Below are 26,399 nucleotides of genomic sequence, written 5' to 3' on the forward strand. Positions count from 1 at the left end.
CCATATGTACTGTTGACAGACCATGCAGTAGGAGCAAGAAAATGGAAAGCACAGCTCACGTGACCTAGGAAGAAAAGAAAAAAACTCTTCCTCCAGTAAGTTTTCTCTAGTACTTAGTCCCCTCCAACACCTGATAAAGCTTAATTAACATCATGCTCTTTGTAAAGGAAAAATGCTTATGAGTCCGGTCCATTATTGAAGAGCATCTATCGAAGGGTGAATTTGGAGCAGAAATATACTGATAACTGACACAGTAATCTTCTGTTTTTAACAGTACTTAAATAAAACAGTGCTTCTCTCATTTAACAGTAGGAAAAAGAAAGTGAATATGTGGCCATTAGTGTGTATTAACGTGCAGAATCTGAAAAAGCACTCGTAGTCTCTCTGAAATATCATTTATCTTTATTTTTCTTTAATTTTTAAAAAATCTTTATTATTGATTCTTTCTCACCATTGATATTTCTATCACTCTCTCCCTCTCCCTTCCCTCTCTGAAATAAAAAAATATATTTTTTTTAAAAAAACCTTTATTGTTGAGAGTATTATAGATGTCCCTCCTTTTTTCCTCCATGCACCTGGTTTCTGACCCACCCAGGCCTTCACCATTCTATTGTCTGTGTCCATAGGTAATGCATATCCTATATAATAATCCTATATAATAAAGAGGTAATATGCAAATTGACCCTCACGCCCTCGCACAAGATGGCCACCCCCATGTGATCAAAGATGGCCGCCACAAGATGGCCAGCAGGGGAGGGCAGTTGTGGGCATGATCAGGCCAGCAGGGAAGGGCAGTTAGGGGTGACCAGGCCAGCAGGGGAGAGCAGTTGGGGAGACCAGGCTGGCAGGGAAGGGCAGTTGGGGGCAATCGGGCCAGCAGGGGAGCAGACAGGCGTTGATCGGGCTGGCAGGAGAATGGTTATGGGGTGATCTGACTGGCAGGCAGGCGAGTGGTTGGGAGCCAGCAGTTCCGGATTGTGAGAGAAATGTCCGACTGCCGGGATCGGGCCTAAACCAGCAGTTGGACATCCCCCAAGAGTCCCAGATTGCAGAGAGTGCAGGCTGGGCTGAGGGACACACCCCCAGTGCACGAATTTTGTGCACCGGGCCTCTAGTAAGCATATAAGATCTTTGGTTATTCTCTTTCCACCCCACACCCTCTTGCTTCTGAGATTCATCAATCTGTTCCATGTTTCCATGCCTCTGATTCTATTTTACTCATCAGTATATTTTGTTCATTAGATTTCTTGATCATTTATTTTGATTTTTAGATTCAATTGTTGATAGATATGTATTGCATTTTATTGTTCATATTTTTTATCTTTCCTCCTTTCCCTCCCCTTTCTCCTCCCCCTCCTCTTCCTCCTTGATTTTGCAGACTTCTATTTAATGTACTTAGGATTTAAAGGAAAAAGTTTCTAGGCCATAACACCCTATCAATTTTTAACCAAGATTTTGCTTCTAATTAAATTAATTTTTGTTATTAATTCGCTATTATTTATTAATATGTTTTTATTGATTTCAGAGAGAAAGGGAGAGGGACAGAGACATGTAAACATAAATGATGAGAATCATTGATAAGCCCCACACTGCAGATGGAGCCTGCAACCCAGGCATGTGCCCTGACTGGGAATTGAACCATGATCTCCTGGTTCATAGGTTGATGCTCAACCAGAGCCACACTGGCCGGGTTCACCGTTATTTTAAAAAAAATTTAGCAAGTAAGCCATGTATTGGAAAGAAACACTGCAGTAATTTCGCCAATATAAATATTACATATCTACAACTATAGTCTACATATTTAAATACCAGAGTCATCAGTCTTAAATGTTTGCAGAATGATTAGCACGTGATCACACAGCATCATGCACAGCAACTGGTTCTGTCATCATGTGGCATGACTTTCTGCAGCAGTTTTAACCCTTTGCACTCGCTTGCTTTTTTCAATTCCTTTATTCTACTGCGAACCGTGTCGAGTCACATGGTACAGGTGCTGGGAGTAGTGGGTACAGGTGCTGGGAGCAGGTGTGAGTGCCCAGCGGAACCGCAGCGCACGGTGGCAAATAATTTTTAGTAACTACCAGAGGTTCGCCCCAATAACAGCGACCAGCACCACGCCTTAGTCTGGCGCCCCTACTCACCTGCTCCACCATACCACCGTGGCCAATGTCCGCCATGTTCCACATGCACCCTCTGGTGGTCAGTGCACATCATAGCGACCAGTTGTTTGGTTGTTCGGTTGTTCCACCATTTGGTCTATTTGCATATTAAGGTTTTATATATATATATATATATACTAGAGGCCTGGTGCACAAAATTCGTGCATGGAGGGGGGTTCCTCAGCCTGGCCTGCACCCTCTCCAATCTGGGACCCCTCGGCAGTCGGACATCCCTCTCGCAATCCGGACAACTGGCTCCTAACCACTCGCCTGCCTGACTGCCTGATCGCCCCTAACCCCTCTACCTGCCTGCGTGATCACCACTAACCCCTCTGCCTGCCGGCCTGATCGCCCCTACCTTGCCCCCCTGGTGGCCTGATCACCCTACCTTGACCCCTACCTGCCTGATCACCCCTAACCTCTCTGCCTGCCTGATCACCCCTAACTGCCTCTGCCTGCCTGCCTGCCTGCCTGCCTGATCGCCCCTAAATTCCCTCCCCTGCTGGACTGATCTCACCCCGAACTGCCCTCCCCTGCCGGCCTGATCGCCCCTAACTGCCTCTGCCTCAGCACCCACCACCATGGCTTTGTCCAGAAGGAAGTCGGACATCTGGAAGATGGCCGGTAGACCCAGTCTAATTAGCATATTATCCTTTTATTAGTATAGATGGATTATATAGAATAGGATTGCTTAAATGTGGGGGGGGGGGAGCCTTTTGCAGCAGGAGGAGATGCTCTTAGCAGACAAAAACACATAATTCCTATATCTGGACTTATTGCTACCCATATGCACTATACTGCCAAAACAGTCATTACAAAATTGAATCGCTTTCTTACACCTTACACCAAACAGCTGTTGCCCTTAATCTTTTGCACTCGGATGTCGAGTGTGACTCAACACGGTTAGCATCGGTAGCAGCTCTTTTTATACTCTTTGAATGTATCAATAATTTGAAATATAAAAAAATCCAAATAGGGAGCCAAGATGGCGGCGGAGGTGAATGGCTGATCTGTTGCCTCGCATGGCAGTTTCGGTAATACAACTAAAAGATGGACTGGTGAGCGCGGCGACTCCTGCTCGCGTCTCCCCAGGCCGGGCGGCTGCTCCTCTCAGTCAGCACCTCAGCCAGGGCCATGAGCTCGTGGGCGGCCACGGCAGCTGCTGTGGCAGCGGCCACGGACTCGGCGCAGTGGCTCTCGGTGAAGGAAGAGACCATCTTTCTGCAGGACGGGCCCATCCGCGTCACCGACCTGGCCGACCTACCCAGTGAGATCCTCGGGGCCCCGGTGGCCGCCGACACCAACTTAGAGGATTTTTAGGACTTCCCGTCTTACATTCAAGTCCTTTAGCCATTTTGAGAGAGGAGAACCAAGAAGGCAGCAAAGATAAACAAAGGAACTTCGCCGCGCACAGCAATTTCAAAAATACAACTGGAGGACAGAGCATCTGCCACCCAGAACCACAGGAGAGCTGGCTGAATGGTGGATTTACAGCTAAGAGGGAAGAGGAAAGAGCGAACTCGGAGGGGATAAGGTGCGGAGGCACGTGGGTCGGGCTGGTGGCGGGGGAAGGGTCGTTTGGCTTTTGTTCCAACCCTAGGGGAGATTAGCTCCCCATCACCCTGAAATCCAGCTTCTGGGGACGCGCGGGAGACCCAGACGCCTGCGGGGAGAGGCTGGACTCTCGGCCTTCGTGTCGGAGAGTGGGAGTAACTTCCTTGCGGAGGTGCGCCCAGCAATCAGTGTTTGCTGCACTGGAGTGCGGAACGAGGAGGCTTAGAAACGTGGAAAGCAGAAAAAGCAGACTTGCAGCCATTGCGGTTCGCCACGCCATGGCCTGGTGGCACCCTGAGGCCCCGCCCCGCACCGCCCTGGGACCCACCCCGCATGTTTTGCAGACCCGCCCCGCACATTTTGCAGGCCTACCTGGGCTCCAAACAACGGCTTTTGCATGTGGGTGGCCTGCCCTATGGCAGCTTGACCAGATAAACTGGGGTTCTAGTTGGACTGCTCCAGGGCCGCTCAGACAGGAGGAGGAAACTGCAGTTTTTGCTGTAATTCCTGCTGAATGGCCTCAGGCAGTAGCTGACCTACACTCCATTGGAGACCCAGAAACGAGGGCATCTAGTGGTCGGTGTGAGATGACACCAGATTTCAACCACTCGCATAAGGGACACATTCAAGAGGCAGACTCAGTGAGCGCCAAAGCCTTGCTGCACCAAGAACCGGCCCATAAACGTGTCTCCTGCACAGCAACTCTTCCTTTATAGACACAGAAGGTCCGCACGGCCAATTGGCCTGGAGGACAATTCCTCCCAGCGACACCAACAACAATCAAGACTTAACTATACAAAGGATGACCAAGATGGAGGCATAGGGCGGAAGCCTGATTGTTGCCTACCACAACAATTTTGAGTCTACGATGGGAGAGCAGAGCAGACACCATCCAGAACCACCGGAGGGCTGACTGAGCAGATGCTCTACAACTAGAATAAAAGAGAGGGGTACGCGGGATGATGCTGATGCCGGTGACCCAAAGATCACACTTTAAGAACTACGGCTCAGGCGACACAATGGCGGCCTGGAACGTGCTCAGCGCAGTTCCCCCGGCGGTCTCCGGCTGAGGGGACGGCTCCACTCGCTGCCGAGCATGGACAGACGAGCCGCTGGGAGACATAGGGTGGGAGACTCCGCGCTTGCTGACCTCCGAGTCCTTCAAGAATCTCAACGCCCCGGAAGCGGCCAGGTGCGCACGCTCAGCGACCGGCCACCGCTGCAGACCCAAGGGCCGACGCAGCCACCCCGGACCAGCCCGCCGCCGCGCACCGGGCACACCAGAGCTTCGCCGAGCCCACCGCCCAACGAGTTCTGCGGCGGCTGCCCTGGAGCTCTGAGAAAATGGCCGAAGGAATTGCTGAGAGGGAATTGACCAACAGGAATTGGGATCAAGAAGACGAAACCCCGCTGGGCCCCGGATACAGGTGAAGCCGCGCACCCCTGGGTCCGGGTGAGGCTGGGAACTGAGTCGGGGTGAGGCTGGGTCCCAGGTCTGGGCGAGGCCACATGCCCCTGGATCCGGGTAAGGCCGCACGCCCTGGGTCCGGGTGAGGCTGGGTCCCTGGTCCGGGTGGGGCCGCCCCCCTGGGTCCGGGTGAGGCTATGCGCCCCTAGGTCCGGGTGAGGCTGGTACCTAGGTCCGGGTGGGACCGTGCGCCCCTGGACCCGGGTGAGGCCACGCGACCCTGGGTCTGGGAGAGGCCACGTGCCCCTGGGTCCGGGTGAAGCTGTATCCCGGGTCCAGGTGAGGCCATGTGCCCCTAGATCCGGGAGAGGCTGGGTCCCGGGTCTGGGTGAGGCCTCGCGCACTTGGGTCTGGGAGAGGCCACGCGCCCCTGGGTCCGGGTGAGGCCACACGCCCCTGGGTCCGGGCGAGGCCGTTTGCCCCTGGATCCGGGTGAGGCTGGGTCCCGAGCCCGGGTGAGGCCACGCGCCCCTGGGTCCGGATAAGGCCACGTGCCCCTGGGTCCAGGTGAAGCTGGATCCTGGGTCCAGGTGAGGCCGTGTGCCCCTGGATCCGGGTGAGACTGGGTCCCGGGTCCGGGTGAGGCCGTGCGCCCCTGGATCCGGGTGAGGCCACGCGCCCCTGGGTCCAGGTGAGGCCACGTGCCCCTGGGTCCGGGTGAAGCTGAATCCTGGGTCTGGGCGAGACCGTGTGCCCCTGGATCCGGGTGAGGCTGGGTCTCGAGCCCGGGTGAGGCCACGCGCCCCTGGATCCGGATAAGGCCACACGCCCCTGGGTCCAGGTGAAGCTGGATCCCGGGTCCGGGTGAGGCCGTGTGCCCCTGAATCCGGGTGAGGCTGGGTCCCGGGTCCGGGTGAGGCCGTGGGCCCCTGGATCCGGGTGAGGCCATGCGACCCTGGGTCTGGGAGAGGCCACGCGCCCCTGGGTTCGGGTGAGGCTGGGTCCCGGGTCCGGGTGATGCCGTGGGCCCCTGGATCCGGGTGAGGCCACGCGACCCTGGGTCTGGGAGAGGCCACGCGCCCCTGGGTCCGGGTGAGGCCACGCGCCCCTGGGTCCGGGTGAAGCTAGATACCGGGTCCGGGTGAGGCCATGTGCCTCTGGATCCAGGTGAAGCTACGCGCCCCTGGGTCTGGGAGAGGCCACGTGCCCCTGGGTCCGGGTGAGGCCGCGCGCCCCTGGGTCCAGGTGAGGCCATGCGCCCCTGGGTACGGGTGAAGCTGGATCCCGGGTCCAGGTGAGGCCATGTGCCCCTGGATCCGGGTGAGGCTGGATCCCGGGTCCGGGTGAGGCCGTGTGCCCCTGGATCCGGGTGAGGCTGGGTCCCGGGTCCGGGTGAGGCCGTGCGCCCCTGGATCCGGGTGAGGCCACGCGCCCCTGGGTCCGGGTGAGGCCACGCGCCCCTGGGTCCGGGTGAAGCTGAATCCTGGGTCTGGGCGAGGCCGTGTGCCCCTGGATCCGGGTGAGGCTGGGTCCCGGGTCCGGGTGAGGCCGTGGGCCCCTGGATCCGGGTGAGGCCACGCGACCCTGGGTCTGGGAGAGACCACGCGCCCCTGGGTCCGGGTGAGGCCACGCGACCCTGGGTCTGGGAGAGACCACGCGCCCCTGGGTCTGGGAGAGGCCACGTGCCCCTGGGTCCAGGTGAGGCCATGCGCCCCTGGGTACGGGTGAAGCTGGATCCCGGGTCCAGGTGAGGCCATGTGCCCCTGGATCCGGGTGAGGCTGGGTCCTGGGCCCGGGTGAGGCCACGCACCCCTGGGTCTGGGAGAGGCCACGCGCCCCTGGGTCCGGGTGAGGCCACGCGCCCCTGGGTCCGGGTGAAGCTGGATCCTGGGTCCAGGTGAGGCCATGTACCCCTGGATCCGGGTGAGGCTGGATCCCGGGTCCGGGTGAGGCCATGTGCCCCTGGATCCAGGTGAGGCTGGGTCCCGGGCCCGGGTGAGGCCACGCACCCCTGGGTCTGGGAGAGGCCACGCGCCCCTGGGTCCGGGTGAGGCCATGCGCCCCTGGGTCCGGATGAAGCTGGATCCTGGGTCCAGGTGAGGCCATGTGCCCCTGGATCCGGGTGAGGCTGGATCCCGGGTCCGGGTGAGGCCGTGTGCCCCTGGATCCAGGTGAGGCTGAGTCCCGGGTCCGGGTGAGGCCACGCGCCCCTGGGTCCGGGTGAGGCCACGCACCCCCTGGGACCGGGTGAGGCCACGTGCCCCTGGGTTGGATGAAGCCGTACCCCTGGGTCCGGCCGAGACCCAACCAGAGGGAATCGAACCGGCATTACCACCATTTGTCCACCATCCAGAGCTGAGGGGTCAGTGCCGACATGTACTCATAAGGAACTGGTGGACATTGATATTGGGTTCAAAAGAGCTGTTGGTCCAGAAAGAAACTCACTACAGACTGATTCATTTGCCTGTCAGCATAACTATTATTACTCGTCTCACATTCAGTTCTTATAAGTATATCTCTAGTGATACATGATCTCGCTCATCTAGGGGAAATGATGAACAACATAGACTGATGAACAAGAACAGAACCAGAAGAAAAGGAGGCATCGATCGGACTGTCAGACCTCAGAGGGAGGATAGGGGAGGATGGGGGGAAGGGGGAGAGATCAACCAAAGGACTTGTGTGCATGCATATGAGCCTAACCAATGGTTAAGTTCAACAGGGGGTTGGGGCATCCGTGGGGAGGGGTGTGGGATGGGAATGGGGGGATGAGGACAAATATGTGACACCTTAATCAATAAAGAAATTAAAAATAATAATAATAATAATAGAGACCAGGGTTATTGGCTCTTAGATTCACGGTTGAGGGTTTGGGTGGGAAGGGAGAGAGAAAAGGCCAATGACCCCTGTACAAAAGTCTCAGAGCTGAGAGACATCTGTAGGAGCTTAGAAACACAGAGAACAACAACAGTAATGGACAACTCCCCAAAAGATGGATTATAGAATGATTCTTTAACCATAAAAAAATCTTAATAAGGGACTTAGTCTTTACTAAAGATTAAGATTATTCCAATAATTTCTACTTTTTCCTCTTTTCTAAGAATTATTGAATTAGTAGATTTAAATAAAGTGTGAGGAATTTAGAATTTGTATAGGATGCATGCATTGAGAAGAGGGACCATGTCTTACACTGTTAGACACAGCCTGTACCTTGTGCTGCTACATGCCATGGAGAGGAACAGTCAGAGCATGCAATGTAGTCAGAGAAATCAAGGCTCTGCCACTTAGTCACATGCAATAAGTAATTCCTCTCAGCCTCAGTTTCTTTTCTGGACACTCAATCCAGTAGCATTTCATACCATGCTTTTGGGCTTTAACAGGACCCTGTATGTAACACATTGAGAAGAGATGCTGGTATAGAATGAGTTCTCAATGAATGACAATCAAGATTCGGTAAATATTTGTTAATGATGGTAATTTTCTTAATGCAAAAATTATTAAGCAATAAAATATTTTTTTTCACAAGCATCTTACAGAAAAATAAAAAATCCAAATAAATAAGTTTGTATGAAAAGAAACTCCAGTTTTTATTCTACTGCCGCGCTTTGTAAAATCTGGGGTATTTAAAAAATTAAATCCCAAGTAGAATAAAGGAATCGAGAAAAAAGCGAGTGCAAAGGGTTAAAACCCCTCCTCAGCCCCCACCTTAGGTTCTGCCATCACAGTTCACCCAGATTTGGTTCTGATTGGTCAGTTTCTATGCCAGTCAGTGTCAAAAGCCCGCTTCCTAGGCAGCCATTGGCTCCTCACAATTCATCCAGATTTGGTTCAGATTGGTCCGTTTCTATGCCAGTCAGGATCTCTGGGCCTATATCGAGGCCTGATCATAGAGGCAGGGCTAATCAGCAGCCTCCCCAGGCTGCTGGCGAGCAGGCTGAACTGCTGACCTCTGGGAGAGAGAGAGAGAGGCTTGGCTGCTGGCGAGGCCAGGAGAGAGAAGCAGCGTCTGATTATCCTGCTTTTCTCTCCCCTGGCCTCGCCAGCAGCCACTGCCGCGGCTGATCAGCCCCACCTCTCTCTCTCTCTCTCTCTCTCTGAGAGGTCAGCAGTTCAGCCGCTCGCCTGCTGCGCACACAGCATGGCTTTTGGTCCAGGCTGCTAGCCAGCGGGCTGAACTGCTGACCTCTGGAAGAGAGAAGCAGGGTCTGATCACCCTGCTTCTCTATCCGGGCCTCGCCAGCAGCCACTGCCACTTCTGATCAGCCCCGCCTCTCTCTCTCTCTGAGAGGTCAGCAGTTAAGCCAATCGCCTGCTGCGCACGCAGCCTGGCGTTCGGTCGAGCCTCCAGTCATTGTGGATGTTACGACCCTGGCTCTTTATATATAGAGATAGATTATTGACTATATTCCCTATGCTGAACTTTACATCTCTGTCACTCTCACTTTTTAAATAACTTGCCTAATGACACCTCTGAAATAGTGGAGTCAAGAGTCAAATACAAGTCTGTGTCATGAAATGCCAACCTTTCCAGACCATCTAATTATTGTATAAATTGGCATTTCTTTAATTACCTGTGAGGTTGAAATTAATCATGTCTATTCATAATAAAATTTTAAATATTTTAAAACTTCTTTCAAGGAAAACTAAGAAAGGGAAAATAAAGTATATTAATGATAATTTATACACTCAAGTCAGCTTCTATTCCAATCTTTATTTAAACAAAATTTATTGGGGTGACATTGGTCAACATGATCATATAGGTTTCAGGCGTGGGTTTCTATGGTACAAGATCTGTATATTGCACCATGTGCCCACCACTCAAAGTCAAATCTTCTCCTGTCACCATATATTAGAATCCCTTTCTCCCCCTGCCATCTTCCCTCTGGCAACCAATACACTGCTGTTTGTGTTCACAAGTTTCAGTTTTATCTCCCACATATGAGTGAAATCATATGGTTCTTAGCTTTTTCTGACTTATTTCACTTGGCATAATGTTCTCAAGTTCCATCCATGTTGTTAAAAATGGTCCATTCTTATTTTTATTATTCATAGATCTCTAAACCAGATTTGGTATTAAACATGGTTTATGCCTAAGAATTTCTCTATAACATCGGAATTTAAGTCACAAATAATAATAATAGTAATTTTTATAAAATATTTTCATTGATTTCAGAGAAGAAGGAAGAGGGAGAGATAGAAACATTAATGATAAGAGAGAACCATTGATCAGCTGCCTCCTGCACACCCCCTACTGTGGATCGAGGCTGCATCCCAGGCATGTGCCCTGTCCTGTGATTGATACTCACCACAGAGCCACACTGGCTGGGCAATAATAACTTTTAAATGAATTATTATATTCAAACCTTTCTCAAGCTTAAAGAAAATGAAGTGTTCTATCTTTTATGATAACTAGAGGCCCAGTGCACGGATTCATGCACCGGTGAGGTCCCTCAGCCTGGCTAGCAGGGATCAGGCTGAAACCAGCTCTCCAACATCCCCCAAGGCATCCCAGATTGCAAGAGGGCAGTTCTCAGGTGAGGCACCCCAGAATAGGACTCCCTCCTCTCTGGTTCTGGGTATGTCACCAAAGAACCGCCGCTGCCAAGTGACTGCAGCTCGGCAGCTCTTGCATTGAGTGTCTGCCACCTGGTGGTCAGTACGCATTATAGCTACTGGCCAGTCGGCCGGTCGCTTAGGCTTTTATATATATACTAGAGGCCCGGTGCACGAAATTTGTGCACTGGGGGGAGGTGTGTCCCTCAGCCCAACCTGCACCCTCTACAATCTGGGACCCCTCAGGAGATGTCTGACTGCCTGTTTAGGCAGTCGGACACCCCTTTCATATTTCGGGACTGCTGGCTCCCAACTGCTTGCCTGACTGCCTGATTGCCACTAACTACTCCTCTGCCAGCCTGATTGACGCCTAACTGTGCCCCTGCCAGCCCGATCATCCCCAACTGCCCTCCCCTGACAGCCCTGTCACCCCCAAATGCCCTCCCCTGCATATTCCCTCTTTATTAGATAGGGTTTTTTCTTTAACATATTGAATAGTGTACCTGCTGTGGTCTTGACAAACCAGTAAAAATGTAAACCCAAACTAAAAGTGTCATAAAATAAACTCCTTAAACAGGAATTTCATGAGACCTTGGAAAGGTGATATCATGTGGTTGTTGGGCTTATATTTGAATAAGTAGAAGGTTTATAGGTGATTTCACACTTTTTCATATTTTCTAAAAGTTTCCTTTTCTTTTATAAACAATAGACATGTAATCAACTGTCCATCTTTCCCTCTAAAACTTATTTTGAAAGGGCAAAGTCAATTGGAGCCAGTAATGTAGTTGTCAAGATGGAAGGCTTTTTCACAGAGGTCTACTAACACTGTACTTATCCATTTTCCCACAAACTATTGGCCCATTTTTTTCCCTTCTGCTAGAAATACTCCTTCCAAGATGCCTTTCTCCTCTTAATAATCTCAATCCTCTCTACCTATGAAAGTTCTACTGGGCCCTTTGAGGGTTGGCCAAGTCTCTGTGGCCCTCTCCCCATCCTTGTAGCCAGATCTGCTTGCTCCTTCCTCAGTGTTCCCACAGTGCCGTGGACACAGCTCCAGCACAGTCCACACATGCAACCTGTTGTCACCATTTCCTGGGAACGTCCTGTCCTGTTCTCTTCCCTTTATAGGGGAATCAAGCTGGAGTTTTGCAGGTTGGGAAGAAGCTGGCGGAGGCTGAAAGCGGTATGTGCCTAGAGGGGCGCAGGCTCCTCCCAGCCAACAGGCCTAAGGCCCGGGTCATGGCTGGGAGCGGATCACGCTGAGAGGGGTGCAGGCACCTCCCAGGTGACAGGCCTCGGTCCTGGGGGCGGCTGAAAGTGGAGCATGTGGAGAGGGGCGTGGCTGCCTCCCAGGCCCACAGCCATGGCCGTGGCTGAAAGCTGAACCTGCCGAGAGGGGCGCAGGCGCCTCCCAGCCAACAGGCCTACGGCCTGGGTCATGGCTGGGAGTGGATCGCACGGGAGAGGCGTGCCCACAGCCATGGCCACAGCTGGAAGTGGAACACGCTAAGAGGGGTGCAGGTGTGTCCCAGCCGACAGGCCTACGGCCAGGGCCACAGCTGGGAGCGGATCATGCCTGGGAGGCGCGGCTGCCTCCCAGGCCCACAGCCATGGCCGTGGCTGAAAGCTGAACACACCGAGAGGGGTGAAGGCACCTCCCAGCTGACAGGCCTACGACCTGGGTTACTGCTGGGAGCGGATAGCGCCGGAGGGCGTGGCCGCCTAGCAGGCCCACGGCCCGGGCCAAGGCTGGAAGCGGATCTCGTGGAGGGGGGGTCCAGCTGCCTTCCAGGCCCATGGCCCAGGCTGGGGCTGGAAGCGGGTTGCGGAGGGGAGTTGGGGGGGCGCGGGAGCCTCCCAGGTGGACAGCCAAGGCTGCGGCTGGGAGATCATGCCAGGGATGCACGGGCGGAGGCTAGTAGCAGATCATGCCGGGGGCGCAGCCACCTCCCAGGCCTACAGCCTGGGCCGTGCTGCCAGCTCTCATTGGCAGCCCTCCCTGGGACTGGGGATCTCCAGAGGACTGGGCGCCGCCATCTTGTGTCTATGGGTGCCACCATTTTGTCGTGGAGTGATGGTTAATTTGCATATTACTCTATTATTAGATAGGATAGATGGCAAAGTATATGTAACATAATACCAGTCAGGAACACAACAATTTAATTAAATAATCATCCAATGCCATGCTATAAGGACATTCCATACTACTCATATTCAGGATAATCATACATCAGAGATCAAAATTCTTTAGTGCTTCACTTTCCACTTTCTTATTTGCCTATATAATCCAGCTCACATATGTAAAAAAGAAAATAAATGACTAAAATATCAATGTTACATGCAAAAATCAGTTGTTTCTATACACCAGCAATGAACAATCTAAAAATAAAGTTAAAAAAACAATGTCATTATAAAGATATCCAAAACAATAAAATATCCAGGGATCACTTAATCAAGAAGGTGAAAGGGAATCCAAGATGGTGACAGCATAGGAGGATGCTGAGCTGCCCACACCCTGAGCATATTGAAACATACATGAATCCATAGAGAACACTGTGTAATCTCTCCATGAGCTATGGCAACTCTCCAGATTGGAGGTGCTATTGAGCACCATAGTTTACACACACCCCATACACACACACACACACACACACACACACACACACACACACACACACTCTCTACCACAGGGTAAGCAGAAGCTCTACTTGGGTGTTTTGGCCTGCTTAACCCTTTGCACTTGCTTGCGTTTTTCTCAATTCCTTTATTCTACTCGGGATTTAATTTTTTAAATACCCCAGATTTTACAAAGCGCGGCAGTAGAATAAAAAACTGGAGTTTCTTTTCATACAAACTTATTTATTTGGATTTTTTTATATTTCAAATTATTGATACATTCAAAGAGTATAAAAAGAGCTGCTACCGATGCTAACCATGTCAAGTCACACTTGACATCCGAGTGCAAAAGGTTAAAACGTACCACAGCCCATACCCAGCCACACTGCCCCAGGTACTCCAAACAAAGGGAACACAAAGAATCAACAGGGTATTACCACAAGCACCTGGCATCCCTGCCCACATCCCAACCAGCCTACCCAGCCAGTGCCCCAGGTTCCATAAGCAACTGCCAGGCTCCAACTCACCTGCCTAAACTACCCAGCCTACACAGAGGTTGCTTTTGCATAAGACTACTCACTGTAAAACAAACAAGAGGGAGATGGTATAAAAAAGGCTGGGGAGCCACAAGAGCTCCCCAAGAACTGCAGAAATTCTCTGGAGTTTAAGACCAGTGAGAGCCATTACATACGTCTCCATTCACCTCCATTGGGTTGATGAGAGCTTTATCCAGATGCTCTGGCCTACCTGCAAACATTCCCATAAACTTCTACCAAGCTGATTTCAGCTCCAAACAAAGACAGCAAGCAGGATCAACAGGGCACTACTACATGCACCTGGCCTCCCCATTCAGGGCTACTCCAGCTTAATAGACCAGTACACCAGACACCATAGGTATCTGCTCAACTCTAACTGGCCTGCCAAAACTACCCAGCACACAGAGCCTATACAGAAGCCACTTCCACACAGGGCCACATCTTCAAGAGAGAGATATTAGTCTAACTCATAAAAATAACCATAGAAAGGAAAACAGAATTTCCTCAAATCAAGGAACAAGAAAAAGCCCCCAGGCCGGGGGGGGTGGGTGGGGGAGACAAACAACAACAAGGAAATAGAGATAAATAATAAAGAATTCAAACAGTCATCAAGATGCACACCAAACTTGAGAGTGGAACAGAGAAACTTCAACAAAGAGAAAGAATAACAAACAAGCAGAGCTGAAGAATACAGTAACTGCAATGAAAAATACGTTAGAAGGAATCATCAGCAGATTAGCCAATACAGAAGAACAAATCAGCAACCTGGAAGGCCACATACTGGAAATAAATTAGAACAGCAAAAAGTAAAAACTGTTTTAAATGAGAATAGTTTAAGGGGCCTCTGGGATAACATCAAGCATTCAAATATTTACAGTATAGGAATTCCACAAAGAGAAGACAGAAAAAAATGAAAACTTTATTTAAAGAAATAATGGCTGAAAGCCTTCCTAACCTGGGAAAAGAAACAGACATCCAGGTCCAGGAAACAGAATTCCACACAGAAAGATCGCAAAGAGATCCATTCTGAGATATACTGTAATTAAAATGGCAAAAGTTAAAGAAACAATCTTGAAGGAAGCAAGAGGAAAACCCCATAAGACTATGAGCTGATTTTTCAGCAGCAACTTTACAGGCCAGAAGGCATGGCAGGATATCTTTATAACACTGAAAGAAAGGAATCTACAACCTACAATCATTTTCCCAGCAAAGTTATTATTTAGGATTGAGGAGGAGAGACAAAGAGAGTCTCAGACTAGCAAAAACTAAAGGACTTCATTACAATGAACTCAGCCATAGTGTTAAAGGAATAAGGATGAACATATAGACCAAAGGAGTAGAATTGGGAGTCAAAAAATAAACCCATATATCTATGGGCAACTGGTTTTTAACAAAGATGCCAGACCAGTGGTCGGCAAACTGTGGCTCGCGAGCCACATGCGGCTCGAAAGCCGTGGTTTGCCGCTCTGTTGACTAATGAGTTTGCCGACCACTGCTAGACTAAATGTTACCGTGTAGTTGGAAGCTGTGAGGATTAGGCAATTGTGGCATATTGTGTGCAAAGAGGTAAAGGGTAGTATATGACAGTGGTCGGCAAACTCATTAGTCAACAGAGCGGCAAACCGCGGCTCGCGAGCCGCATGTGGCTCGCGAGCCGCGGTTTGCCGACCACTGTGCCAGATCATTCACACAGGAAATAATAGTCTCTTTAACGAGTAGTACTGGAACAACTAGATGTCCACCACATGCAAAACAATGAAGTTGTACCCCTAGCTTACCTATACTAATAAAAGCCTAGGTGGCATCTTGCCCTCGTGTCATCACAAGATGGCCACCACCATGTCATCACAATATGGCTGCCACAAGATGGCCGCCCCATGTCATCACAAGATGGACACACTCGCGTTGTCACAAGATGGCCAGCACAAGATGGCCACCCCACGTCATAACAAGATGGCCGCCCCCATGTCTTCACAAGATCAAGGAAGGGCAGTTGGGAGCCATCATGCCAGCAGGGGAGGGCAGGTGGGGGTGAGATCAGGCCAGCAGGGGAGGGCAGTTGAGGGCTACCAGGCCAGCAGGGGAGGGCAGTTGGGGGCCATCGGACCAGCAGGGGAGGGAAGTTGGGGGCCATCAGGCCGGCAGGGGAGGGCAGTTGGGGGCCATCGGGCCGGCAAGGGAGCAGTTAGGCATCAATCAGGCTGGCAGGCAGAAGCAGTTAGGGGCAATCAGGCAGGCAGGCAGGCAAGCGGTTAGGAGCCAGTAGTCCCCGATTGTGAGAGGGATGTCCCAGATTGAGAGGGTGAAGGCTGGGCTGAAGGACACCCCCACCAGTGCATGAATTTCGTGCTCTGGGCCTCTAGTACTATCCTATCTAATAATAGAGTAATATGCAAATTAGCCATCACTCCACAACAAAAATGGCAGCGTCCATGGCCACAAGATGGCGGCGCCCAGTCCTCTTAGCTCCGAGCCCCAGCACGCGATCCCGGGCAAAGTGGCCGCGGGCTGGAGGGCCGGGGGTCTCAGGCCGGCCGACAGCGCCCCACCCGAGGCCCGGTGCGCCATCCAGGGCAAAACGGGCACGGGCTGGGGGGCCAGGGGTCTCAGGCCAGCCGACAGCGCCCCGCCCCCGAGGCCCGGTGCACATCCGGAGCAAAGCGGCGTGGGCTTGGGGCCGGGGGTCTCAGGCCAGCCGACAGCGCCCCGCCCCCGAGGCCCGGTGCACGATCCAGGGCAAAGTGGCCGTGGGCTCGGGGCTGGGAGTCTCAGGCCAGCCGACAGCGCCCCACCCCTGAGGCCCGGTGCGCGATCCGGGGCAAAGTGGCCGTGGGCTCGGGGCTGGGAGTCTCAGGCCAGCCGACAGCGCCCCGCCCCTGAGGCCCGGTGCGCAATCCAGGGCAAAACGGCCACGGGCTGGAGGGCCGGGGATCTCAGGCCAGCCGACAGCGCCCCGCCCCTGAGGCCCGGCGCAAAGTGCGCGATCCAGGGCAAAACGGCCACGGGTTGGGGGGCCGGGGTCTCAGGCCAGCCGACAGCGCCCCGCCCCCGAGGCCCAGTGCATGATCCAGGGCAAAACGGCCGTGGGCTCGGGGCTGGGGGTCTCAGGCCGGCCGACAGCACCCCGCCCCCAAGGCAAAGCGGCCGCGGGCTCGGGGCCTCAGGCCAGCTGACAGTGCCCCGCCCCGAGCCCCGGCACAAAGTACGCAATCCGGGGCAAAACGGCCACGGGCTGGAGGGCCGGGGATCTCAGGCCAGCCGACAGCGCCCCGCCCCTGAGGCCCGGCGCAAAGTGCGCGATCCAGGGCAAAACGGCCACGGGTTGGGGGGCCGGGGGTCTCAGGCCAGCCGACAGCGCCCCGCCCCCGAGGCCCAGTGCATGATCCAGGGCAAAACGGCCGTGGGCTCGGGGCTGGGGGTCTCAGGCCGGCCGACAGCACCCCGCCCCCAAGGCAAAGCGGCCGCGGGCTCGGGGCCTCAGGCCAGCTGACAGTGCCCCGCCCCGAGCCCCGGCACAAAGTGCGCGATCTGGGGCAAAACGGCCACGGGCTGGGGGGCTGGGGGTCTCAGGCCGGCCGACAGCGCCCCGCCCCGAGCCCCGGCACAAAGTGCGAGATCCGGGGCAAAGCGTCCACGGGCTCGGGGCTAGAGGTCTCAGGCCGGCCGACAGCGCCCCGCCCCCGAGGCCCGGTGCGCGATCGGGGCAAAGTGGCCTAGGGCTTGGGGGCCAGGGGTCTCAGGCCAGCAGGGCAGTGCAACCCCAATGCGCGATCTTCAGGCCAGGGAAGGCAACCTGGGCTGTAGCTGCGCACCCCCACTGGGCTACCCCCACCGGGCTATCCCCAGCCAGGCTGAGATGGCAGCCTGGGCAGGGGTCTCAGCCTGGCTGGGCTGAGATGGCATTCTGGGCTGGGGTCTCAGCCTGGCCAGGGCCCGAACCCCTTCCAGCGGTGGCAGCCTGGGGTCTCAACCATTGAGTCACACCAGCCAGGCAGATATGAAGGAATCTTAAATGTTTCTTTTTTTATAATATATATTTTATTGATTTTTTACAGAGAGGAAGGGAAAGGGATAGAGAGCTAGAAACATCTATGAGAGAGAAACATCGATCAGCTGCCTCCTGCACACTCCCCACTGGGTATGTGCCCCCAACCAAGGTACATGCCCTTGACCAGAATCGACCCTGGGACCCTTGATTGTGCAGGCCAATGCTCCATCCACTGAGCCAAACCAGTTAGGATTGTCCAATATGCTAAAGGAAAAAACCCTATCTAATAAAGAGGGGATATGCAAGGGAGGGCATTTGGGGGTGACCGAGGTGTCAGGGGAGGGCAGTTAGGCGTCAATCAGGCTGGCAGGAGAGTGGTTAGGGGGTGATCAGGCTGGCAGGCAGAGCAGTTAGGGGCAATCAGGAAGGCAGGCAGGCGAGTAGTTGGGAACCAGCAGTCCTAGATTGTGAAAGGGATGTCCGACTGCCTGTTTAGGCCCGATCCAATGGATCGGGCCTAAACAGGCAGTCAGACATCCCCCAAGGGGTCCCAGATTGGAGAGGGTGCAGGTTGGGCTGAGAGACACCACTCTCCCTGTGCACGAATTTCGTGCACTGGGCCTCTAGTCCTACCTAATAAAGAGGAAATGTGCTAATTGACCCTCGCGCCTTCGCAAAGATGGCGGCGCCCACAGCCAATAAGGAGGGAATATGCTAATTGACTGTCCACCCTCAAAGATAGCAGCACCCACAGCCAATAAGGAGGGAATATGCTAATTGACTACCCCACCCTCAAAGATGGCAGCGCCCACAGCCACAAGATGGCGGCGCCCAGTCCCCTCAGCCCCACCAGGGTGGCGGGCACACGACAAGGCCAGGCCCGCACCCAGGCTGCCCTGGGCTGGCCCGAAGCACAGGCAAGCCTCGGATAGCAGCTGCCCAGCCACCCAGGGCCGCCCAAGGCTCAGGTAACCAGGGCCAGCCGAGGCTTGCGCTGACGGCAGTGGCAGCAGCAGAGGTGTGACGGGGCGTCACCTTCCCCTGATCGCCAGGTCACCTCCCGCCCCTGAGGGCTCCTGGGCTGTGAGAGGGGGCAGGCTGGGCTGAGGGACCCCCCTCCAGTATATGAATTTTCATGTACCGGGCCTCAAGTATATAAAAATTAACTAAAAAATGGTTCAATGACCTAAGTATAGGAGCTAAACTATATTATAAACTGATTATAAACTATTTATAAATTCTTAGAAGAAAACATAGGGATAAATCTTCATGACCTGGATTCAGCAATGGATTCTTAGATATGTGATACCACAAACATGAACTGCAAAACTAAACTGGGCTTCATCAAAATTTAAAACTTTTAGGCATCAAAGGGCATTATCAAGAATGTGAAAAGACAGCCCATGAAATGGGAGAAAATATTTACAAATCATGTATCTGATAACAGTCTAGTATCCAGAATATATAAAAACACAAGCCAAAGTCATATATGACCCAATTTAAAAATGTTCAAAGGACTTGAATAAATACTTCTCCAAAGATATACAAATGGCCAACAAGAACATAAAAAGATGCTCAATGTTATTAATGGAGTACAAATTAAAACTACTGGAAGGTAGGGGAGGGTGGGGGTAAGGGGCAGAGGTCAACCAAAGGACTTGTATGCATGCATATAAGCATAACCAATGGACATAGACACCAGGGGGGTGAGGGCATGAACGGGAATAGGGTGGGGGGCAATGGGGGGAGGGGGTAAGGACACATATATAATACCTTAATCAATAAAAAAAACTACTGTGAGACATCACTTGATACCCACAGTGATAGCAACTTTTTAAAAAGAATAGAAAACAACAAGTAAGTGCTGGTGACAATAATATGGAGAGACTGGAACCTCGTACATTGCCAGTGGGAATGTTAAGATGATTCAGGCACTATGGAAAAGAGTTTGGTACTTCCTCAAAAAGCTAAACATAGGAATAAAGTTCAGGGATGTGGAAGGTGGCGGCTGGCAGGACGGAGTGAGGGAGAGGGTGTGAGTGAGTGAGTGAGTGAGTCTGTGAGGGGATGAAAGGGGAGTGTGCGGGCGTGAGTGGTGTGTGAGTAAGGGACAGTCAGCCACTGGAGGAGTATCAGGAGCTGGCAGACCAGGCTCTCCTGGACAGGGAGCCCCTGCCACCACTGAGGGCACGCCCCAGGCTGCAGGGCTCAGGCACGGAGCCCACACCATTTTGAAGGGGAGAACAGCCTCCTCTAGGAACTCAACATCACCATCACCCAGACTAGCCTTGGACACTGTCTGGGACCCTGCAGCCACACCAGCAGAAGTCCTGCTGCCTCGACCACAGATCTGCAGACCCTAGGATGTCCACTTTCAAGGGTGCACAGCTCCCGCAGCAGAAACTGCGACTCCCCCGTCCCCGGCTGCCAGGCCACAGACACTGGTGGTCGTGCCGCAACAGCGTACACACGGGTTCGCCGAGAGCCCTGTGCCCCAGCAGGCAAGCTCCAGGGTGCCTCTGTGAGCCGCCACTGGGCACACGCATTTCCAACCAAGGGCGCACGGCCCCTGCAGTAGCAAGTGGGACTTCCCCCTCCTTGGTTGCCGACCTCTGGACACAGTGGTTGTGCTGTTCCAGCACATGGGGCCCCCCTAGCCTGCCACCCCAGCAGACAGCTCCTGGTGCCTCTGTGAGCCGCTGCAAGGCTCGAGCGTCCCCAACCAAGGCACAGGGCTCCTGCAGCAGAAGCTGGGTCTTGCACCCCAGCTGCCAGCATCCAGTCTCTGCAGTCACACTGCTCAAGCATGTGGCCTCACGAGCACACAGCCCCAGCAGTCAGCTCCTGGGCCCCTCTGTGAGCTGGCACTGGGTGCATGCCTCTCCAACCAAGGACACACAGCTCCCCTCAGCAGGATCCATGACTTTCCCCTCCTGTGGGACACCTTGGTGAGTTACTGAGGCATCGCCTCCCCGCACAAGGTCACAGTGTTTGAGCCACAAACTCCAAGGTTCCCACATCCCCAGCAGCTGGCTCCTGGACCCCCCTCATGATTTACAGAGGGAAATCAAATTGGCCAGAGTTCCATTGCTTCAACCACAGATTATGGGACAGCTGCCCCCACCATCATGGGCTCTAGAACCATAATAGTGAGTTGAAGAGTGACGCTACCCCAGCAAAAGTCACACAACGCCGGCCAAAGTCACAGTACCTGAGCCTCAGGGCCCAAGACCCCTTCCTCCCAGGCCATGGACTCTGGGAACTCACAGTGAGCACGTACCAGTGAGACCTCAGGAAACCTTTTCCACAAAAAACGGAACCACGATCACATCCACAACAGCTTGCACAACAAGGCCGGGATAAGTCAAATTGCCAGACGATCTATGGCAAGATTTCATCCACGAACAAGACACTGACATTCAAGACCCAACTTCATCAAAAGTATCCAAATAGCTCAAGTGGGGGGCTCCACTAGATCACCAAGCCAAGGGGATCTGAGAGACTCCACCACTGGATCCCAAAAATCACCAACTACATAGCACCACCCCCGAAAGAACCTGGGTGGCAAAGCAGTTGGATCTAAGACATAGAAACAATTAAAACATTACATCAAAAAACAGGGAGAGGGGGAAAAAAATCCCCAAAGGAAAGAAGGAATCACAAGAAAAGGAATTAAATGAAATGGAGGCAAGTAACTAGTCACAGAAAGAATTCAAAGTAATGCTTATAAGGATGCTCAAATGCCTGGGTGACAAATACACACAACAGAATGAAAATTATAAGGAGCTGAATGCGAATGTCACCAACATGAAAAGGAATCAAGGGGAAATGAAGAATGACATAGCTGCAATAAAGAACACAATGGAGGGCTTCAACAGTAGACTAGAAGAAGCTGAGGACCACATCAGCCAGTTAAAACACAAGGTAGAAAAAAAACACAAACACAGCAGCAACTGGAAAGAAAATTTAAAAAGCAGGAGGCTTGGTGCGCGTATTGGCCCCGTGGACTGCGGACCGGCTCGGCTGCAGGCTCTCCCGGAGCGGTTCACTGCACAGTAGTGTGGTGCCCCCGCCCCCGTCTGCACTGCCGCCGGCGTCCGCTGTGACCACTGCCTCCCCCTGCCCTGCAGCTGTCTCCACCGCTGCCATCTGGGTCACGGCCGCCTCCTCGGGACCGGCTGTATGAGTAGGCCACAATCTTCAATGAGTAAACATATTCCTCAGTTCTGTGGTGTTCTTGGTCACACATTTATGGAGTTTCTCAAGGGCAGTGGAGATTATTGCCAGGCACCGCACGACCTCTATGCAGACAAGTGAACTGTAGAAATTCATTACTGCTCCACCAAGAAGCCCCCATGAGTGGTTAACCTGGACACAGAAGGGTTGAACTGAAAACTGCAGAGCATTTTACGAGTTCTGACCTGGATGGGGTAAACCTCAGTGCACTTCCTTTCTGTTGCCTCACTATTACTGGATTGAAGAATTGCTGCTTCTTGTTAGGAGGTTCATTTCATTTCCCATTACTCCCAACTTCACTCAGAGCACTGAGAATTTCAAGTGGAGTATATTGAAGTAGACTCAGTTTCTTTGCATCGTTTCTGTATTCAATTTTTAAATTCCTTCATAACCCTATTGAGTGTTTTTTAACTAAATTATCATGGCTCAAATGAACCGCCCAGCTCCTGAGGAAGTCACATACAAGAACATGAGATTTCTTATTACACACAATCCAACCAATGCGACCTTAAACAAATTCACAGAGGAACTTAAGAAGTAGGGTGTTACCACAATAGTAAGAGTATGCGAAGCAACTTATGACACTACTCTTGTGGAGAAAGAAGGCATCCATGTTCTTGATTGGCCTTTCGATGATGGTGCACCACCGTCCAACCAGATTGTTGATTGGTTAAATCTTGTAAAAATTAAGTTTCGTGAAGAACCTGGTTGTTGTATTGCTGTACATAGTGTTGCAGGCCTTGGAAGAGCTCCAGTGCTTGTTGCCCTAGCATTAATCGAAGGTGGAATGAAACATGAAGATGCAGTACACTTCATAAGACAAAAGTGGCGTGGAGCTTTTAACAGCAAGCAACTTCTGTATTTGGAGAACTATCGTCCTAAAATGCGGCTGCGCTTCAGAGACTCCAGTGGTCATAGAAACAAGTGTTGCATTCAATAAAACGGGTGCCTGATGCCATTGCCTTGCAAGTGGAACTTGAGGTAGGACCTAATTTGTCATATATATTAGCCAACATGTTGGCTTGGTGAATAAGTCTAATGAAGCTTCCAAAAGAGGGTTGAAAAGCAGTTTTATCGGACCACAAGTTTGACAGAATTGCAACCTCTACGTTTGGATTATGATCAACCTATTTTGACACTTGGCAAGATTCTTACTGTTCAGCATTTAAAATCTGCTTATCATTTGTACCAATTTACTTTTCCTGAAATCATGCAGTATTATGTCTTTAAATCTATTCCCATGTCAGAATCTTACCGATATATAAAAGATTTAGGAAGATTAGGTGCCAAAATACCCAGCACAATACTTGTATATTTTAGTTTCATACAGAACTAAAATCCCAGGAACTATGAACACTCTGGACCTTATGAGGTTTATCCCTTCAGTCATTTCAAACATAGAAAGTAGGGTCAATATGGCCGAAACCGGTTTGGCTCAGTGGATAGAGCGTCGGCCTGCAGACTCAAGGGTCCCGGGTTCGATTCCGGTTAAGGGCATGTACCTTGGTTGCGGGCACATCCCCGGTAGGGGGTGTGCAAGAGGCAGCTGATCGATGTTTCTCTCTCATCGATGTTTCTAACTCTCTATCCCTCTCTCTTCCTCTCTGTAAAAAATCAATAAAATATATTAAAAAAAATAAAAATAACAAGAAAGCCCACTGCATGGAAGAACGTACTTGCCAATGTTATCACCGATAAGGGTTTAACCTCAAACATTTACAGGGAACTCATACAACTTAACAAAAGAAAGATAAACAATCCAATCAAAAAATGGGCAAATGACCTAAATAGACACTTTTAGAAAGAAGGCATTCAGAAAGCCAAGAGACATATGAAAACATGCTCAAAGTCACTAATCATCTGAGCGATGCAAATCAAAACAACAATGAGGTACCACCTTCCAACTGTCAGAATGGCTATCATCAACATATCAACAAAGGACAAGTGCTGGAGAGGATGCGGAGAAAAAGGAACCCTCCTTCACTGCTGGTGGGAATGCAGACTGATGCAGCCACTGTGGAAAACAGTATGGCGTTTCCTCAAAAAATTAAAAATGGAGCTCCTGTTTGACCCAGTGATCCCACTTCTAGGAATATATCCCAAAAAAACAGAAACACCAATCAGAAAGGATATATGCACCCCTGTGTTCATAGCAGCACAATTTACAAAAGCTAAGATTCGGAAACAGCCTAGGTGCCCATCAGATGAGTGGATTAGAAAACTGCAGTACATCTACATAATGGAATACTATGCTACTATTAAATATAAGGAATTCTTACCATTGCAACAGCATGGATAGAAATGGACAGCATTATGCTAAGTGAAATAAGCCAGTCAGTGTAAGAAGAATACCACATGATTTCACTCATTTATGGATAATAAAAAACATTATCCTATCTAATAAAAGAGTAATATACAAATTGACCATCACTCCAACAGAGAAGATGGCTGCCCCCATGTGGACACAAGATGGCCGCCACAAGATGGCCAGCAGGGGAGGGCAGTTGGGAGGGACCAGGTCTGCAAGGGAGGGCAGTTGTGGCTGATCAGGCCAGCAGGGGAGGGCAGTTGGGAGGAACCAGGCCTGCACAAGGGTGGGCAGTTGGGGGTGATCAAGCCTGCAGGGGAGGGCAGTTCGGGGGGACCAGGCCAGCAGAGGAGGGAAGTTGGGGCGACCGGGCCTGCAGGGAAGGGCAGTTGGGGGGGACCCAGGCCTGCAGGGGAGGGCAATTAGGGGTGACCAGGTCTGCAGGGGAGGGCAGTTTGGAGTGACCAGGCCTACAGGGAAGGGCAGTTAGGCATCAATCAGGCTGGCAGGGGAGTGGTTAGGGGTGACCAGGCTGGCAGGCAGAAGCGGTTAGGAGCAATCAGGAAGACAGGCAGGCGAGCAGTAAGGAGCCAGCAGTCCTAGATTGTGAGAGGGATGTCCAACTGCCCATTTAGTCCCGATCCTACCGGGATGTCCTACCGGGATCGGGCCTAAACGGGCAGTCGGACATCCCTCGAGGGGTCCCAAATTGGAGAGGGTGCAGGCTGGGCTGAGGGACACACACACCCCCGTGCACGAATTCTGTGCACCGGGCCTCTAGTAAACTGATGAACAAAAATAGATACAGAGGCAGAGAAGCATCGAACAGACTGTCAATCTACAGCAGAAAGGCTGGGGAGGGTTGCGGGGAGGTAAGAGATCAACCAAAGTACTTGAATGCATGCATATAAGCTTAACCAATGGGCGCGAGACACTGGGAGGGGGGGAGGGCATGTGCCGGGGGGTATGGGAGGCTAGGGGAAGGTCAATTGGAAAAAAAAGGAGACATATGTACTACAATAAAAATTTAAAAATTGAAAAATTAAAAAAGGCATCCAAATTGGAAAAGAAGTAAAACTGTCCTTATTCACAGATGACATGATATCATACATAGAAAACCCCAAAGACTCCACCAAATAACTACTAGACTTAATAAATGAATTCGGCAATGTAGCAGGATACAAAATTAACACTCAGAAATCTATGGCTTTTTTATACACCAACTGGGAGCCCAGTGCATGAATTCGTGCACCTTAAAAGGAACTGTGGGCCAGGAGGCTGCAGTGGGCACAGGGGCCGGTCTCGGCCCATCCTCCACGCCCCTTACCGGCCCCTCCCACCATGGCCCCCAGTCCCCGGTCTGCCAGCAGCCCCGCTCCCGCTGCTGCCGCTCTCTTGTGCTGACGGCGTCGGCCCCACTCACACCCACTGACTGCAGAGAGCGACTGGGGCCAGAGCCAGCAGCAGGTGCAGGTGGCGGCTGCTGTCCCAATCGCCCCTCAGGAGCAGGGGAAGGTGGAAAACCCCTCTAAGGGGCAATCGGGGCTGGCAGCCACCACTCACACCTGCTGACAGCACCGAGCCATCGGGACTGGCGCCAGGCTCCGCAGCAGGTGCAAGCGGTGGCTCCGGCGCCAGCTGCGGGTGCGAGCAGGACCAGCGCCGGCTATGGGTGCAAGCAGCAGCTCTGGTGCCAGCAGCAGGTGCGAGCAGGGCTGTCACCACAGGTGGTGCAAGAGGCAGCTGCCTGCCCTGATCGCCCCTCAGCAGCAGGGGGAGGTGGAGAAGTCTTGAGGGGCAATCAGGGCCGGCAGCCGCCGCTTGCACCAACTGATGGCTCCAAGCGATCAGGGCCGGCGCCGGTGCCAGCAGCGGCTTCGATGCCGGCAGCAGGTGCAAGCACCAAGCAGGACCGCGGTGCGCAGAAGCAATGAATTTTCAGTAACCACCAGATGCTCGCCCCAATGACAGCGAGCAGCACCTCACCTTGGTCTGGCGCCCCTGCTCACCTGCTCCACCATCTTGCCTTGGCCGAAGCCCG

General features: G+C 52.3%; 2 protein-coding genes and 1 pseudogene across 4 annotated transcripts in view; 2 read left to right on the plus strand and 1 right to left on the minus strand.

Annotated features, from left to right (window-relative positions):
• Positions 1-26,399, minus strand: part of RNF13 (ring finger protein 13) — a 180,962-nt gene that overhangs the window by 145,274 nt on the left and 9,289 nt on the right. The window lies entirely within an intron of this gene.
• LOC307097394 (uncharacterized protein) lies at positions 18,372-22,551 on the plus strand. The gene has a single exon (XM_079767424.1). The coding sequence runs from the start codon at positions 21,997-21,999 to the stop codon at positions 22,129-22,131; it is 135 nt and encodes a 44-aa protein (XP_079623550.1). The 5' UTR covers positions 18,372-21,996; the 3' UTR covers positions 22,132-22,551.
• LOC307097393 (protein tyrosine phosphatase type IVA 1-like) lies at positions 22,472-24,947 on the plus strand (annotated as a pseudogene). The gene has a single exon. The product of its transcript is annotated as a protein tyrosine phosphatase type IVA 1-like (transcript).

Source organism: Cnephaeus nilssonii (genome assembly GCF_951640355.1).
Source record: "Cnephaeus nilssonii genome assembly, chromosome: 3".
NCBI lineage: Eukaryota > Metazoa > Chordata > Mammalia > Chiroptera > Vespertilionidae > Cnephaeus > Cnephaeus nilssonii.

Coding starts and splice junctions, on each gene's coding strand:
- LOC307097394 (XM_079767424.1), top strand. CDS start 21,997: ATGAGTAGGCCACAATCTTCAATGAGTAAACATATTCCTCAGTTCTGT.